The sequence below is a fragment of the Contarinia nasturtii genome, unplaced genomic scaffold, assembly GCF_009176525.2.
Source record: "Contarinia nasturtii isolate CC-2019 unplaced genomic scaffold, AAFC_CNas_1.1 Cnas_scaffold_2678, whole genome shotgun sequence".
NCBI lineage: Eukaryota > Metazoa > Arthropoda > Insecta > Diptera > Cecidomyiidae > Contarinia > Contarinia nasturtii.
In genome coordinates this window covers 1,073,462-1,090,391 of record NW_022199997.1, presented here as the reverse complement: position 1 = coordinate 1,090,391, position 16,930 = coordinate 1,073,462, and the positions used below count along the sequence as shown (strand labels likewise).

Below are 16,930 nucleotides of genomic sequence, written 5' to 3'. Positions count from 1 at the left end.
TTCATTTGTGTGTCTCTTTCATTCTGCCAGTATCGCTTGTCGCACTTGCACGCAGTTTTCGGTTAGGTGAAAAAGAAAATTATTATCTTTTGAATAACAGTGTGGAAAGGAAATTTTTATTAAGCATATTTTACAAGTTACAAGAATTGTCAACTTATAAATTTCGTGCGTTTAAATTTATGACAACTGTTTTTTAAAATTGTCTACGTGGTAATTCAAGTCGAATCGTTGTCGACTCAATTTTCGTTTCTTTCACAAAAAAACAATTGTTCCGTGTGAATGAACCGAGTTCCACTAACCGTGTGAATCGTTGTCTTTTATTGATTTTTCGTCAGTAACAGTGTTTGCAGTGTTGAATTTTCGAACGAAATCACCGAATAAGAATATTCGTCGCTCAAATAAACCGTATAAAAAGAAGACCATAAAAAAGATTGCGAAGAGTTAGTGAAGACAACAAGATAATTAAAAAAAAAAAATCCATTCGAATTCTCTCCCGAAAAAATATATTTGTTGCTGTTTCTAGTGTCGTGTAATGGCGTTTTTGCGTTCAGTTACCCGCTGTAAGCAATCGTTAGCACGAAAATTCTCGTCATCAAGTCGATCAAGTGTCCACCGAAATGGCCATGTCTTTGCGGCATTGAACAATGGAAAATTCTCACGGGCCGAACTATTGGCATGCCAGAAGTACTACATTGATTTGAGACATGAAATCAATACATCAAGCCATGCAAACGATCAAAAAACGTCGATGTCTACATTGGCGGCCACCAAGACCACGCCAACATCACCGGTCAGCACTTCAAATGATGAAAAACCACAACGTGACCCATTGGATGTTAGCTTCAACGATCCAATAGCTGCATTTAAAAGCAAAACAACATGGGAATTGATTCGCGCCTACTTTGTTTATTTAATGTGTTCGTCTGAATATCTCGTTGAGAATAACATGAAGGTAATGGAACATTTATGGAACATTTATTTTTCATCTGGACCATCAAATGCTGTAACAAAGTTATTTTTTATACTGATGATTCGTTTGTGCTGACGCCACCATGAATTCTCTATGCGAATATTATCATTTTCGTTCTGAATATGTTGATGCTTGTGCGATACAGTGCAGAAAATGTTGCGCATGTAAAAATAATATCATAGTTGACGTTACGTAATCTATCTGTGTGAAAAACAGCCAAAATCGCTCATTTCGCCTTAGGAAAAGAAAATCTACCATACAGCACAATCGATTTTTCTGCGTTGATTTTCCTTCAAAATGATTTTTGGTTCGCACTCAAATGACGCCTTCATTCAGAGAATCATATTACATCAAAGACTTCCACGTATCTTGTATCGATGAAAGTATTCAATAATAAAAAAGCAGCCTGTTCACACTGTTAGCATTGAAACCTCAGCTCGCAATAGATCATCTTTTACGAATTTTCTTTACTTCGAAAGATACACAGCACTCTGCGTAAAATCGTACAAGTAGTCAGCTCCTGTAATTTTTATTTATAGACCCTTTCGCAGAAAAAAGGATAAAAAAAATTACACGTAGGAAAAAAAGGCATAAAAATACTTTACGTCACGAGATAAATCGAGATACTGGCAAAAGAAATGCATATCTACTTATCGTCATCAAAATTATACTAATAACTGATTTAATATGTGGGATACTCCAAATTTGGATATTTCGCACTTCTCAATTCTATAATTATCACGTGTATGAAATTATAAATTGAAAGGAGAGCCGCCGAATTATCACATTCGCCGTGCCATACAAATAAAAATTGGTTGAATTCAATTCCATTGCAGACAGTTAGCTGTGATTTAAAATTGAAAACTATCAAAATTTGTCAAAGTAAATGTGGGAAAGATTTATGATTCGTTATATAAAAAAGGCGAAAAAAAAAATTCGTGCTACAAAGCAATTTATAAGCTAACCCATTATATAAATTGTTGGGCAAAAAAATTGTTGTTGCTATTTATTAAAATTCTATACATAAAAGTCGTCATTGATTGCTTTTGCGATGCAAACGTCATGTTGTTAGGTTCTTTTGGGTAAAGTAAAACAATGCATAGGTGTATGTGTACCATATACCGATGTGACGATAAATAACAAAGGAAAAAAAGTTTTGCGTGTGTACAAACACAAACACATGTATAATTTACAGATGTAAAGTGAGAAAAAGAGAGAAGAACGAAATAAAACAATCGGAAGTATACCGCAACTGAACCACCTCAATAAAAAAATATATGCCAATTTGTTCCTATTCAACCATAGAAACAATCAACTGTTCTTATCTTCAGTATGTCGGGTAGTCTAAAATTATTTAAAAAAATTATTTTGTATATTGTTCTTAGCGGAGTATACGACTTCCGCATAATGAAAAAAGTGTCATATGTAGGCCGAAATTAAATTTAGAACACGCACATTGGTTTTATTTCAGAGTTTATTTTACGATTTTCTCTTTCTACAATCAAATCCACTCGTGTCATTGATTTATTTATCCGAATATGAATTTTATATCGAATATAAGGTGAGCATACAAAATTCAATGGAAAATTTAAGAAGATTACTGAGATACGCATATTAGAGTGCGAAATATTTACAAATACATTCACAGTCTCACAAACAGCGATCAAAGCACGCGCTTCTGCGCATGTGGAAAATTTTGGTTTACATTTTAGTTACACGGTTGCCAAACTGTGTATTACCCATACATATACTAATTCGTGTATACACAATATACATACACGCGCACAACCTGTGATTCAAAATTCGGTAATTTGTTTTACAGAGACTAAACTATCTTCTGACGGAAGAAGTGTCTAGACATAGACTAAGATGAAAAAAAGATCCATTCTTCTTTTATCACAACTTAGCATCGAAGGTTGGAAATATTTCCCGAAATCAGGCTGCAAAAATGATTGAAATGAATTACCTATTAAACATTTGATGATTATTTTTTTTTGCCGAAAATTAATTTTTATCATCACGGTCGTTCAATGTTATACTTTAAAATGTTCAATCGTATGCATACAGGTTATAATTTAAAGTATACAGCTGAGTTGAATGAAACCATTATAAAAATAAACAGATAAAACCATCACCAGTGTTTGTGTTTCAATTCATACGGTGTATGATTAATTAAGTCACTCACGATGAATCTGAATTGGCAACAGATCCAAACTTTCCTATAGTGATGAATATGAATGTTATGCACACTAGCAAACGTATGCAAACGTATCATTAAGGTAGTCTCTCAATGTCGAGGAGCCGGTCAGTGCTCACTTGAAACAGATGCTTCAACGCAGACTATAAAAGAAAAAATGTTATAAAACGCGGTTTAAAACGGTTGAGTTATCAGCAGCATGCAGAGTATATATCTGAATCAATGCGAACGAAAATTAAAATGACGGAACAAAGCACGTGTTGAGCGTGTAAAAGCGTTGAACGCTCAGTTGTGTATACTCAATACCACTTTCAAATGTGTGTCGCAGCAATACATCTATAATACATATTTTTTCTGGCAACAATTAGCATTTTTTTCTTGCCAAAAAAGTGTGTAATGCAATTTTTTGCAAAACTGTAATCAAATAACATATGTTTAAATGAATGGAATTTGAGCCCAATTAAAATTAAATTTCAAATAATAAAGATTTGGCTTAAATCCATTGCAGCTATAAATGTATGAGACATTAATTGATCGATTAATGATAAAATATTATTTTTAAAAAAATGGCAAAAGAGACGAAATCTTTGAATCGAATATAGAAAAAGTGCAATTTATTCAAAAAGAGCAATTATTTCGGTGTGTCATTGTTTGAGGATGATGTCGAAACATTTGCTTTTATTGTATAAATTTCAATTTTTTTTTAATAAATGACTAATGGTAAGGTTAGCTTTTTTTCAATTTATAATTCAATTCATACCAATGTATGATCAAATCATCTGATTAAAGAAATTTTAAAGATTTCATCATCACCGTGGAACATACATATTTTACGTTGTGGGTTATTTTGACCTTTCACGATAAAGAAATTTTTTGTGATTTTTAAAAAAGCGATCCTCAGACGATTGAACACAGAAATGCACAACACGTTACGAGGATGTTAAAAATACCCAAGTGTTTATCTAAACGCGTCTCATTCAAAAAGGTGTCAACGAATTTCGGATCAAAGTACAAAATGATCGTTGTCAAAGCTATTTTCATTTTGCTTTAGATCTTTTGTATAATAACAATAATAACAAAATGCAGTGAAAAATTCTTTAATCAGCTGACAACTGTAGCACGATATAAACAAACCATTTTTGATTAATAGACATTTTCTTATGATTGCCAGAACAGCGCACTTTGACGACTTCGAAGTGAAATTAATTAGTTGTTGTTTATGAGAATGAAAGGCACATACAAATGATATGATTTTATATGGCTTATTGTGGTTCGATGTATACATTAGATGAGAGACTTCTTAATGTTGACGCACTCAAAATGAATTTAGCTGCATTTCACAACTTACAATTAATTTTTGAAAATAAAATTTAGATAATGCGTGTGGTTCAAGCAATACTAGGTCAACGATTATTTACCGCAATAATGAAACACACATTTTACGGGCATTTTGTCGCCGGCGAGAATCAGTATAAAATAATACCAAGCGTTGAAAGGTAAATTCACTTTTTAATTACGACTGATTTTTAATCGAACAATTCTGTTTTCTCTTTTTTCTCTTTTTCTATTCGTTGCGACTCTTTCCAAAATATCCGGACTCATTTTCTTATGGATTTACGTGTGATATAATAAAAACGAAAATCTTTAATCAACACAATTACAAATAAAAACAAATAAAATAGATAATGAAAATTTGCAAAGCGATTTTCGGCGAAAAACTCTTCGGTTTGATAATGAAGTCGACATTTTACGGACATTTCGTTGCTGGCGAGGATCGCCACAAAATCGTACCGACTCTTGAAAGGTTATCATTCGTATTCTGTATACCTTTTCCATTCCCATGTGTTTTGTTATTTATATTCTTCACGAAGATTTGCATCCATTTTCATATAACAGCTTTTCGTTTGATACACCACAATTTGAAGCAATTTTTTTTTTTTAAATTTATTTTAAAACACATTATTAACACACAATTATAGAAATCCACGCGCATTTGTTTTTTTTGTTTTGCTTTGTCTGTTTACATGTTGGAAATTTTAATGAAAATTTATATAATCGAATTCACAGGCTTCGTTCGTTCGGTGTTAAACCAATTCTTGACTATTCAGTTGAAGAGGATTTATCTCAGGAAGAAGCTGAACAACGTGAAGTTGAGTAAGTCATTACACTTTTAATCTAAACTGTTTGAAGCCAATTTATATTGTTCCCTTATTGCTTTTCCGCACTCAAACATACACACACCAACACCAATCAGTAAGTCGAAGAGCTACAATCCATTGTAAATGCAAATCGTAATATTCAATTCAATCATCAGATTGGAAAAATACCGCTTTAAAATCGATACTGTACAATGTTCATCAGTTCATTCATTTCGTTTTCAATGCAAACTCTCTGAATAAATTCTATGAAAATCGTATTGATTTTGATATTTTAGTTCAACATCAAGTCTTCAACAAAACGTCGATAAAAATTCAAGTAAATGCAATTTTACACAATCAACGGCTGAATATACAATTGTCTGGTGAGAAGTCAGATATATTTATCTCTCATCATACTTAGAAAATTCCTTCCCCCTCCACCCCAACTTCAACACGAAACATTTGTATCTCCGTTAGAATGGATTCAATAGAAAAATAAAAACGCATCTCAATCTGGTGTGATAAAAAAAACATGTATATTATCCCATTCACTTGTAAGGTTTCAATTCATTGAATTTAAATGGTTGTTTTTTTCATCGTTACAGTGCTTCAACATCGGCAGCATCTACGCCAACTGATGGTGCCAACTTACCACAATATACGGTTGATAAAACATTTGCCGATCGACGTTTCAAAGTGAAGAGTGCCCGAACTTATTTCTATTTGAACGAAGCGACTTGCGAACGAAACATGGAAATTTTTATCAAATGCCTTGAGGCTGTGTCAGGTAGGTTTTAAAACTATGTCCCAATGGTCATTTTTTCTAGAATTCTTGTTATTTAACTAGAATATTGACTTTAAAGCGATAAATAAAACAGGTTTTGCTCATTTCGAAACAGACACCAACCCCCTTTTTTAGACATTGGCATTTCATTCATGACTTTAAAAAAAAGTTAATTCAAAACAACGAGAGAAAATACTTCAGAGATTCATTTGATTTGTATTCAAGAAAAATTGACTGAATCGCATACAATATGATGAATCTCAAAAGAATTTTCAAACAAAATAAAAAAAACATTCATTTGAGAAAAAAAAACTGAGTCAGAGTAGATAAAATGAAATCCCCATACATGGAATGCAATGATTTGATGTATTTTATTCATCTCATCTTATTTCTTCTTCTTTTTTTTCATCTGTATTTTCGTTTTTATATTAAATGGAATATTTTGGTGCTGCTCAAATAAATCAAATTGTTCGCCGCTGGTCTTCTTTGTTGCAACTTATCGCTTGAACATTTTTATCAAACATGCCACTTATCAAATCCAATCAAACCAAATCTAACAATCAATTTATACTAAAACTTAACTCATAATTTTTGAAGAGTATGATTTGAAATTGCCAAACAGATGTAGCAGCGGTAAGACCAAACTAATAATAATAAATTGCTTATTTTACTTCATTTTTGTATTGTTGTTGTTATTGTTGTTGTTGTTGTTGTTGCTGCTGTAGATGTAATCGCTTCAATTATTAGTTTATAGAAAAATGATGTGTGTGAATTTAATGAAAAAAAACTATCATTTTTTTATTTTTTCAAGGTGCTACATTCGGAACGGGTATAACAGCGATTAAATTAACCGCTCTCGGTCGGCCTCAATTACTTGTGAGTCTCACATTAAACAGTAAAACATTAGACCCATTCATATTTATCAAAAAATTCATTAATTCATTACACAGCTACAATTGTCAGAGGTAATCATGCAAACTCGTCAGTATATGATGGATATGGTTGGCGGCCACGGTATGTTTTATAAATTCAAATCGATTCTTCTTTTCACTCAATTTGACCAAATGTGCTCCCTCTCATTTTTTAGGCAATGTGATGTCGCATCACAAAACGATTAAGGACCTCGAACAGTATTATTCAAAAGTGGGCGATAACAAGGACGTTAAGAACTTCTTGAAAAACATAACATCGGACAAAGAAGGGTAAATCAAACATATGATTATATATCGATGTCACAGTCGGTTGACTTTATTCTTTCGTTTCGATAGAATTTTGCATTTATTCCCCTGGTCGGGCATTGTCGATGCTGATAGCGAATTGAGTGAAACTTTCCGTGTACCAGATCCGAAAACTGGACAAATGAGACGGCTTATCTCTCAAATTCCAGCCAAAGAAGAGGAAATGTTCCGTAACATGATCCGAAGAGTGAATACCATTGTAAAGGTATTATTCGCACAAATTTCGTCATTTTTTGTGATTTCATCCATGATATTCATATTTCTTTTAGGCTGCCGAAGATTTAGATGTGCGCATCATGATCGATGCTGAACAAACCTACTTCCAACCAGCCATTTCTCGGATCACTCTTGAAATGATGCGAAAATATAATACGAAAAAGGCCATTGTCTTCAATACGTACCAATGTTACTTGAAAGAAGCATTTAATGAGGTTAGTTAATTTAAATTTCTTGCAACAAACCACTGTTTAATTGAACTGTTCGTTTAATCATTGCAGGTATGCATGGATTTGGAGCAATCGACACGTCAAAATTTCTACTTTGGTGCGAAATTAGTACGAGGCGCATACATGGAACAGGAGCGCGCAAGAGCTGATGCTCTCGGTTATACTGATCCAATTAATCCGAGCTATGAAGCCACCACCGAAATGTATCATAAAACGTTGACCGAATGCTTGCGACGAATTAAGGTTTGAATCAATTTACATATATTCAATGAGTGTTTTTCGTTTAAAATAAATACGAATTTTTTTATTCGCACAGTTATTGAAGGACAAGGGTGAAGATGCGAAGAAAATCGGTATCATGGTGGCTAGTCATAATGAAGACACGGTCCGTTTTGCCATTGAAAAAATGAAAGAGATTGGTTTGTCGCCGGAAGACAAAGTCATTTGCTTTGGTCAATTGCTCGGAATGTGTGATTACATCACAATGCCACTTGGTAAATAATATTTTTTTGGATTTGAACGACTTCAACTTTCTAATTGCATCTGCTTTTTGTTGTTGTTGTTTTTACAAAAGGTCAAGCCGGTTATTCGGCGTATAAATACATCCCCTATGGTCCTGTTCACGAAGTTCTCCCATATTTATCGCGACGGGCTCAGGAAAATAAGGGCGTTTTGAAGAAAATCCAAAAAGAGAAAAGTCTTTTGAGATCCGAAATTATGCGCCGGCTATTCAAGGGTCAATTGTTCTACAAACCGAAAGGAAATTATGTACCAATCTAAGCGCGTCAATTTCATTCATTTTATCGTTCCTCCATCCATTACAATGTTAATAAGCAATGTATTTTTTTGGAACTGAGAAAAACCAACGCGCAACGGACGGCACACATGCAAGCACACACAAATACACATACACGTACACCAACCGAAATTACGAAATGTACTCAATTAATTATTGAACTAAGTAAACAAGAGAAAAACAAAAACAAATTTTGAATGTTTTGAAAATTTATAAAAAGAAAAAGAAAAACTACACAAAAAAATCGTTGCGGATTTTAAATCCTACACAGAGAGATGATAGTTTAACAGACAGAAGGATTAAAGAAAAATGCAAAATGCTACTTTAGAATCTCTTATTGTGCGCATTTTGCGATAAAAATTCGTCATAGATTTTACAATTGTGTATTTGTCATTTTGAAGATAGCGAAGCAAATGTAAACTGTGTGTATATTGTTTGTACTAGAAGAAAAAACAACAATAATTCAACAAAAAGTTATTCCTTTTCAATTATTATTTTAATATTTGCAAGTATTTATAACTTAATTTAACGGTATGTGATTTTTATTTAAAATGAGAAAAAAAGCGTTTGTTTCATTGATATAAGTTAAAATTAGCCAACAAATTCAGTCTGGATAGACCTTTTTGTCACAATTCGCCTCGGTATTTCAGTTACACACTCAACCACACAATAAAATAATCAAAATAACGAGAATGTACTTAATTTATAATTCTTTATATTGTTCATTTGGATTTGATGCAAACGGCAATGACATGTGATTCGCACCAGGCAGGCCCGAATAGAAATTTACGAAATTGCATTACGAAAATTATACATTGAATGTTTTATGTCCATGTTAATGAAAGAAAAATCATACAAAACAAATTTGCGATTTGTAACGATAATAAATAAATAAAATAATAGTTATGATGTCATGATCAAAATAACTGTACATTGATTTGATTGATAAAATATAATTGCTGTTAACAAGTTGAAATATTCTTCGAATGAAGGAGCCTGTGTCAAGATGAATTCATCGGAGCAGATGAATTAACTAAAAAAGGTGTTTATTCTTTTTCTTTGTCATCGCTTTGTACAGGTCAATTTTAACATTCAATAAAAATGACAGAGTTTTTGATTTGGCCAAGCGCTTCGTTTTGAGAGTTGAATTTGTTAAAACTGTGCGTTCAATATGTTCTATAAAAATGACTTTAATCATTCAAAATGTATTTCGGTTTGAGTTATCATACACACAGTAAGCGTTAGATAAAAAATGAATATTTTAAAATCTTTTCTCGCCAAAAAAATAATAAATTATTGAAAAGCCCATAATTAGTCCATATGTAATATCAGCAAAAAAAAAAACGGCAGCAAAACACCACCAAAGCACACACACACACACAATATACACGAAAAATTAATTTCGAAACAATGTAGACTGCAAAGAACAGAGACTTAGAGTTAGCAAATGAGTTTTTGATCCTCGTTAAAACGACAAAGAAAAAAGAAAATAATGGCGAAAACGAATTTTGCAAAAGTCACCACAAAGCTTGAAGATTGAAAAATTAAAATGACAGTAAAAGAATATATCACAATAGAGTGTGTGCATCAATAAAAGTGAAAAAGACATCATACGCTAGAACTGTAATCTGAAAAATAAAACTAAAGTTGAATGACAATAAATTATGTAATAATATTTCAAACACTATGGTCTTTTTACTTTACTACTTACCATTTTATAACTCTATATACAGCTTGTGCACGGAAATAGAATGCCATTAAAGCTACACCAACCAGAGAGATGTTGGGAAATTAAACAGCGCAAAGTTTGCATAGTTTGTGTGTTATGTTAATACAAACTTTGTATATAACGAGCTTTATTTGTTAATATTTATTTATATTTATGTATATGTTTTTCTCTTTCGCGGTTAAAACTCAGGAATTGTTTCTAAGTAGTATAGTTATAGCGATTCTGTCCAAATCGGTTTGGACAGAACCGCCATAACTATACTACTTTTCTAATTAACAAATGTTTATTCATTTTTTGGCACACTTAAACACTCACTCTAAGTGAATACGATAGACAGGTTAGTAAATTTTGTTAGACAGATGACTAGACACTTTGGAGCCGTTTCGCATGTTTGATTGACTTAATACACCCAATTCAATAACTTTTGCATTTCTTGTGATAAACTTTTATACATCAGTTGATATGCATTCGATGGTTTTCAGCGGGATTGTTATTTTCATAGTTTCCATGGAAAGTCCAATGAAAAAGTCATTGAATAGTACAACAGTTTTTATCTTATTCTTGTGGGGTTTTTTTTCCATTTTTTTATGTTTTGGATTCCATTCAATGTCCAATAAGAATAAATCAACTTTGTATCAAAGCAAACTTTTGTAAATGCAATACACCAGGAAATGTTTCACTCCGCAAACATCCTTCGCGTCCTTTTTAAATATTCTTTACGAACAACATTTGGTAAAACTAAATAACATTCGCAATTTTTGGATAATCTATATAAATTCATACCAAAGGCTTCTATCCATCTAATAAAATAGTTTAATTATACGATTTTATAGCTGTCAATATATTTGTTACTTAACGAACACGTTTATAACATCTATAGTAGTAGTATATGTGTATTCGCTGAATTTATCGAGTTATATGACGGTGAAATTGGCTCCAATTTATTCATTTTACCATTTCATTTTTCTAAATACAGTTCCTTTTTGTTGCGCCAAACACAAAAGTTCAAGCAATTTCTTGCCTATTTTTTTTTCGTATTATATAACAATTGATACTAAGTATAGAAGCTAACTAGATTCTATGGCATGTTAAAATTACAATAGAAGCGAACTATTGTTTGAATTTCATTGTTTTTCATTGAAGTATTAAAGCCACTCTTTCATGGTGAACACTAAAGTAATAATGGGACATTATACTATATGCTCACCGAGCTTATGTAAGTTAAACGGAATTTTACCTTTCCACTCATAATGTTAAAAAGTTGTTTGATATCCAACCAAAATTCAATAAATTATAACTCTTTTTACAATCACTACACAGTACCTACCAGATTTTTGAATAATGTTGTAATTTGTCCGATTTGGGGTGAAAATCAACAATTTTAAACTTTAGATTGAGATTTTTGTCAGTGTTTGGTTGCTAACAACCAGTTTCTATGGACCTTTCCTACGAATTCCTAATATATTTTGTCGGTCGAAAACCCAACCATTTTTCAGTAGTTCGTTGAGTTCATTTAAACAGCTACCATAATTAATTTAATAAAATTTGCATATTACACCGACACTAAATGTTGACTCTTCATTGTTTCAACGCAGGCAATCACTTCAAGTCTAATATTTCAAAAAATGTTTTATAGACTCAATTTCATCTTTTAAAATTCCACATTATTCATTTGTGTAATACAATAAATTGTTGAGAAAATTCCCATGAGCACTTTCAATATTTGATTTTGCATTTTCAATTCTCAAATGGATAAATTTCGAGTTAAAAGTCAATATCGACTCCATCTCGATCTAAATTATTTGCTCATGACAATTTATCAAATAGACTTTGATTCTTATGCATACAATTTATATGTAATTTATACTATATATAACCTAATAAAATGTCAAATCAAAATTCAACTTCTGTAATAGAGTTGTGCAAGCTTTTGTATGGCGATAATTTTGTTTTGTTCATTTTTTTTTTCATCTTCTTTGAATTTCACTTATACCTCTAATGTTAACTGAATTGGCTGGTTTGATAAACTCATTTCCATATGGTACAATTTCACTTACGTTTAATTTAAACATATACAGTACAATGTGTATATTGAATAGCTATCGTTTCGCTGATTCTTATATCTAGATGTCATATCTATCAATGCGTATGTTAATGCTAAGAATATTCGTCAAAGTGCGATTAAGATTGATACCGAATATATAGATGTATATGACATAACTGTTATGTTAGAAATACATACCATATGTTTACGTTCAAGTTTGATGAATGAGAGAGGGATAGAGAGGGAATTTATTTGATTCTAGAATCGAATTCGGCAACTGAAGTACCATGAATATCGATTTGGTCTAGGCGATCTGCTCAACTAGCTGAGCATTTTTCGTCATATGCTGTTTGACTGTGCTTTACGTTGTCCTTCCATACGAATTTCCAGCATTGCATAAGGAATTACACTAATGACGAGCAATATAAATAGAATGAGAATTTTTAAATTTTCACATAAATAACCGTGTGTGGCAAATGTGAGACCCATGCCCAAAAATCGAAACGCTTGCAACGGCGATGAAATTTGTATAATACTATTGATGTGCGTTAATGTTATTAATGCGAATAAAAGTGTTTCCCAAATGCCATTGCAGGCACCCCAGGCGGCAGCAATCACGTAAAATAGAGCGCTATCATCTTGTGATGGCTTCCAATTTGCCAGCACGAGTAGCAAACATGATTGAAAGAAAAACGCAGCCACTGCAAATAAACGAGAGAGAAAAAAACACAGACACACACAAAGTCAATAGTGAACACAAAATTGTACATATGACTATATATCTTTTTTGGTTTGCAAAATGTTTTTGCTACACGCAATTTATCACATGCCAAAGATGTTTCGCATATTTTGTGTGTACAGGCGAAAAAAGAATTTACTTACCTAAAACGGCTGAACGTTTAACGTGGCGCAAAAGCATGCTTAAAGTACATGAAACGATGAGCTGCATTCCACCCATTAAAACTAGAGTGCCAGCCACCATTTGTGCGCCAAGCGTACACGACACAAATGCCTGGCAATGCATAAAGAGAAAAAAAAGGGATGGATGAAAAATAAGCAGAGGAAAAAAACGTATTGATGCGATGGAACAGATCATATTTCTTACAGTAATTTTATGTGTAACATTCTCGCACCACTCTTCCGCACTACTTTGCACATTGAACAAAATACAGACCGAAAATAAAACATCGAAAAATCGCGCTTATTTTCCGATAATGCTACAATTGTATGTCAAATTTGTGACAGCAAATGCCACTCAGCATCAGCCGTGCTGTGTGGCGATATCAGATTCCAGAAATAAGTATGAACTCGAAAAGATTGAAATTATTCGTCTCACTGACACAAAATTTATGAACGAACTCAGCCATTGTGAGAGCCACACGATAAACATTACAATATGCTTTATTCCATTTGGTGATAAATATTCATACATCAATTCTACTTTAGATGACTTTTCATTTATCTGTGGCAATTTCGAAAATGTGTATGTGTATCGAAGCACCGAATTTATTGGTTTTTATTCTTTTCCGTTGACGAATGGCATGGCGTGTTGTTTTTTTATCATTTCTCTTTTTGTTTCTTTCTCTGTGTGTCCCGCTTATAATCGAAATGGAAATCGAAATAAAATATTTTATCCAAAATGAAACGCATTCCCATACATCACCACACATGCCGATGAATTGCTTTTCAACTATTTCCTAAAGATAAGTGAAAGACGCATTACTTTGATGGAAAATCATTTTTTTTTTCTTTGCTTTGGGAATGGGTAAAAAAAAGTAGCAAAGTCATTTTGAAGATTGACTGCGATTGTCAGAGGCAGATGGGGGTTTTCACACTTTGAATTATTATGATGTACGTAGTAAGCTTTATTTGGGAAAATGAAAATGGAGAAAAGAAAATCAAAACCAGAGAAAAGTGTGAATTTATGTCAGATGCAGTAATAATTGGTTTTTTTCAAACTTATAATAGTAATACGAACGAACGAAAAGTGACACGTATCAACTGAAACGTCTGGCACATTTTTGTTATACAACCGACAGGCATTCTAAAGACACACATAAATCAATGCAAACGGAATGATTTAAATAAGCGATATGTCTTTTTTGTTCTATGTTTTTGTGCAAAAACGGATGTCAACTGTCTATAACATCCTTATCACTACAATAAAACCCAAATTAAGAAATAACATTTCTAACTTACCCTTGTAAAACCTCCCAATACGTAACCCTGTTCGGTACCAATAAAATATGCCATTGGGCTGGCCAATAAAAGTGTGTCGGTGATCATTTTGAAATTCTCATATTTGAATGTTGTGTCAACTTGTTGCGATAAACAAGCAAGACCCAATGCAATCGCTGCCAAAATAATATAAAACAATGTCATTGGTATGGTGCCCGAAAATGTGAACCAATTATACTCTTCGGTGACATTGCTTTCGAATGCACGATTCCATGTTGGACACGAGCCCGCACCACAGATTCTCACACCACGTTCGTTTGTGTTGAACAGGCTGTCCAGCAGTTCATTGTGCTGACTGAAAAATGATTGTTGATAATATTTCAGTATACTCAGACCGTTTCCAATTCTATCCGATTCGGTTGTTGTGTGTACCAGTGTCGATGGCATTGTTGTCGTCGATGTTTCTCGTGCATCGTCCACACCGCTTGAATCAGCGGTCGATTTTGATTTATTTGGCATAAAACTATTTCTACTTAAATGGCTAATATCAATTCCTCTATGGGTATCGTTAAGCGTATTCATTCGAATATTATCGATAACTAGATTGTTGGTGCTGTTGTTGCTGCTATTATCTCGATTTAATTTGAAAAATTGTTGTGTGAGAATGCACTTTGATTCGGTTGCTGCGCATGAGATTATAATTGATGCAATTAAAGCGCCAACCAAAATTCCAATGTCTTGCATGGCATGAAACCAACGTGCTAATCTTCGTACGCGTTCATTTCGATTACAAAATCCTTTGTAGTCATCAGTGCCGACACTCTCATTCATCATTGCACTCAATGTTGGACATTCCGTTTGACCGCAACTTATTCGACTTGCAAATAGCACCACTAAGTTCCATTTGCATATCATGCTCGGGCCCATTGTTATGCCGAGCAAAAAGTATGCAATGATGAGCAACCAAATCGTTGGATATAAATGAATCAATAGGAATATACAGAGAATGGCATAGTGCGCGATAATTAATTGAATGTAACCGAATTTTTTCACTAATCTCGTTGTCAACAAACACGTTCCGGATGTAACGAAAAAGCATAAACCCAACAGCAATGGGCCAACGTTTGGTCCGATTTTTCTTAGTAACCATGATTCCTGATGAAACCACATTGAATTTGAGGCCTGTGGCATACACAAGAGAAAAAGAGCAAATAAAATAACAAGAATACACAATTCAATTTTGTATGTCATTGGCACATACACAACGTATCGATCAATGTTATTTTACTAATTGTGAAAATCAATTTGTGAACATGTTCTTACCTGTAAACCAAACATTGGCACTAAAACGGCTGACATCAAACCATGCGAAATGATTAAAAGTGCGAAGTTTTTCGCCACTTTAGCACGAATATGTGACGAAATTTTATGCCGACAACCACGATTAACTGTTAACAAACGTCGAATCGAAGTGGCACCAATTGAACTGTTTATTGATTCGCGTCGCCTAGAGCCTCCCGTGAGATTTCCGTGGAACACGTTTGATAGAATCCCACCGCCATTATATGATGTTGTTGGATTCGCTGAATTGGCAGTACTGGAAATATGGTACGGAGGCGCTGGATTTATACGATGATTACGCGATGAAATCGGCGAATAAGCTGCCATATGCTAAAATGAATGTCAATATAAAATATATATTTTATGTAAGAATTTCTTTCTTTTATACACTGTGCACTGTATGTTGATTTAATGGTCGTTTATATTTCCTTTTCTTTGTGCGCACGTTTTTTTCCACTCTTCAGTTTGAAATCGAAACGACGCATAGAAATGGTAATGAAAATAGAAATGATGAAACATGAAATCGATCACGTTTTTCTATGATTATTAATCTTTGGAATGGGCAATTTTCATGATATTTGCCATTGCATTCGAAACCCTTTTTTGTTCGATACTCGTATTTTCCTTTCTTTATTTGAAATAGAAAATTGTCAACGTGGCGCAAAGAGAACCCACACACAAATGCACACCGCGTGTGCCATACAAATCCATACAAATGAATATAAATCACGTTTAAATTTCCGTTGCCCGGTTCAATGCAAGCCAATTGGCCTTGCGTATTTGCTATTCGCAAACATATTGTAAACGGAGTGTAAAGTGACAACAACATTGGCGATAGAGAAGAAAGAAAGAGACATAGAAAAAAAAAATTGTAGCACGCAAAATGTGAGAAAAATGGACTGAGAACAAACCCATTAAAAACTTTCTTCTGGCTTGTGCAACGGTTATTTTCCTGCTCTCCTTATTTTACTTCTCTTCTGTTTTTATTACAATACATTTCGCCTTTTTCCGTTTTTCATACATACGAGGGTTGCTCCATAATTTTTTTTAAAAACATATATAACACAGT

The 16,930-nt window shown here is 33.2% G+C and overlaps 2 protein-coding genes across 4 annotated transcripts; one reads left to right on the top strand and one right to left on the bottom strand.

Annotated features, from left to right (window-relative positions):
* The first annotated feature begins 24 nt into the window (after positions 1-24).
* Positions 25-9,937, top strand: LOC116348713 (proline dehydrogenase 1, mitochondrial). 3 transcript variants are annotated; one of them, XM_031779785.1, is made up of 13 exons: positions 25-952; positions 4,850-4,971; positions 5,235-5,321; positions 5,911-6,092; positions 6,687-6,722; positions 6,901-6,965; positions 7,040-7,103; positions 7,177-7,291; positions 7,358-7,532; positions 7,597-7,758; positions 7,825-8,016; positions 8,090-8,267; positions 8,348-9,937. In XM_031779785.1, the coding sequence occupies exons 1-13, from the start codon at positions 533-535 to the stop codon at positions 8,551-8,553; spliced, it is 2,004 nt and encodes a 667-aa protein (XP_031635645.1). In that variant the 5' UTR covers positions 25-532; the 3' UTR covers positions 8,554-9,937. The 3 variants fall into 3 exon arrangements, with proteins under 3 accessions (XP_031635645.1, XP_031635646.1, XP_031635647.1); XM_031779786.1 differs by lacking the exon at positions 4,850-4,971 and adding an exon at positions 4,542-4,663; XM_031779787.1 differs by lacking the exon at positions 6,687-6,722 and having other exon boundaries at positions 26-952.
* Positions 9,938-10,502: 565 nt separating this feature from the next.
* LOC116348739 lies at positions 10,503-16,270 on the bottom strand. The gene is made up of 4 exons (XM_031779839.1): positions 15,844-16,270; positions 14,542-15,702; positions 13,225-13,354; positions 10,503-13,043 (listed from the first exon to the last, which is right to left on the bottom strand). Exons 1-4 carry the CDS (start codon positions 16,186-16,188, stop codon positions 12,682-12,684), a joined length of 1,998 nt encoding a protein of 665 aa, XP_031635699.1. The 5' UTR covers positions 16,189-16,270; the 3' UTR covers positions 10,503-12,681.
* Between the last annotated feature and the right edge of the window lie 660 nt (positions 16,271-16,930).

Bases quoted from the DNA above. Each gene is read 5' to 3' on its own strand.
- LOC116348713 (XM_031779785.1), top strand. From the start codon at position 533: ATGGCGTTTTTGCGTTCAGTTACCCGCTGTAAGCAATCGTTAGCACGA. The intron at 4,972-5,234 runs GTTATCATTCGT...TCGAATTCACAG, and splicing joins ATCGTACCGACTCTTGAAAG to GCTTCGTTCGTTCGGTGTTA. The intron at 7,104-7,176 runs GTATGTTTTATA...CTCATTTTTTAG, and splicing joins GGATATGGTTGGCGGCCACG to GCAATGTGATGTCGCATCAC.
- LOC116348739 (XM_031779839.1), bottom strand. From the start codon at position 16,188: ATGGCAGCTTATTCGCCGATTTCATCGCGTAATCATCGTATAAATCCA. The intron at 15,703-15,843 runs GTAAGAACATGT...TGTATGCCACAG, and splicing joins TGCCAATGTTTGGTTTACAG to GCCTCAAATTCAATGTGGTT. The intron at 13,355-14,541 runs GTAAGTTAGAAA...ATGCATTGCCAG, and splicing joins TATTGGGAGGTTTTACAAGG to GCATTTGTGTCGTGTACGCT.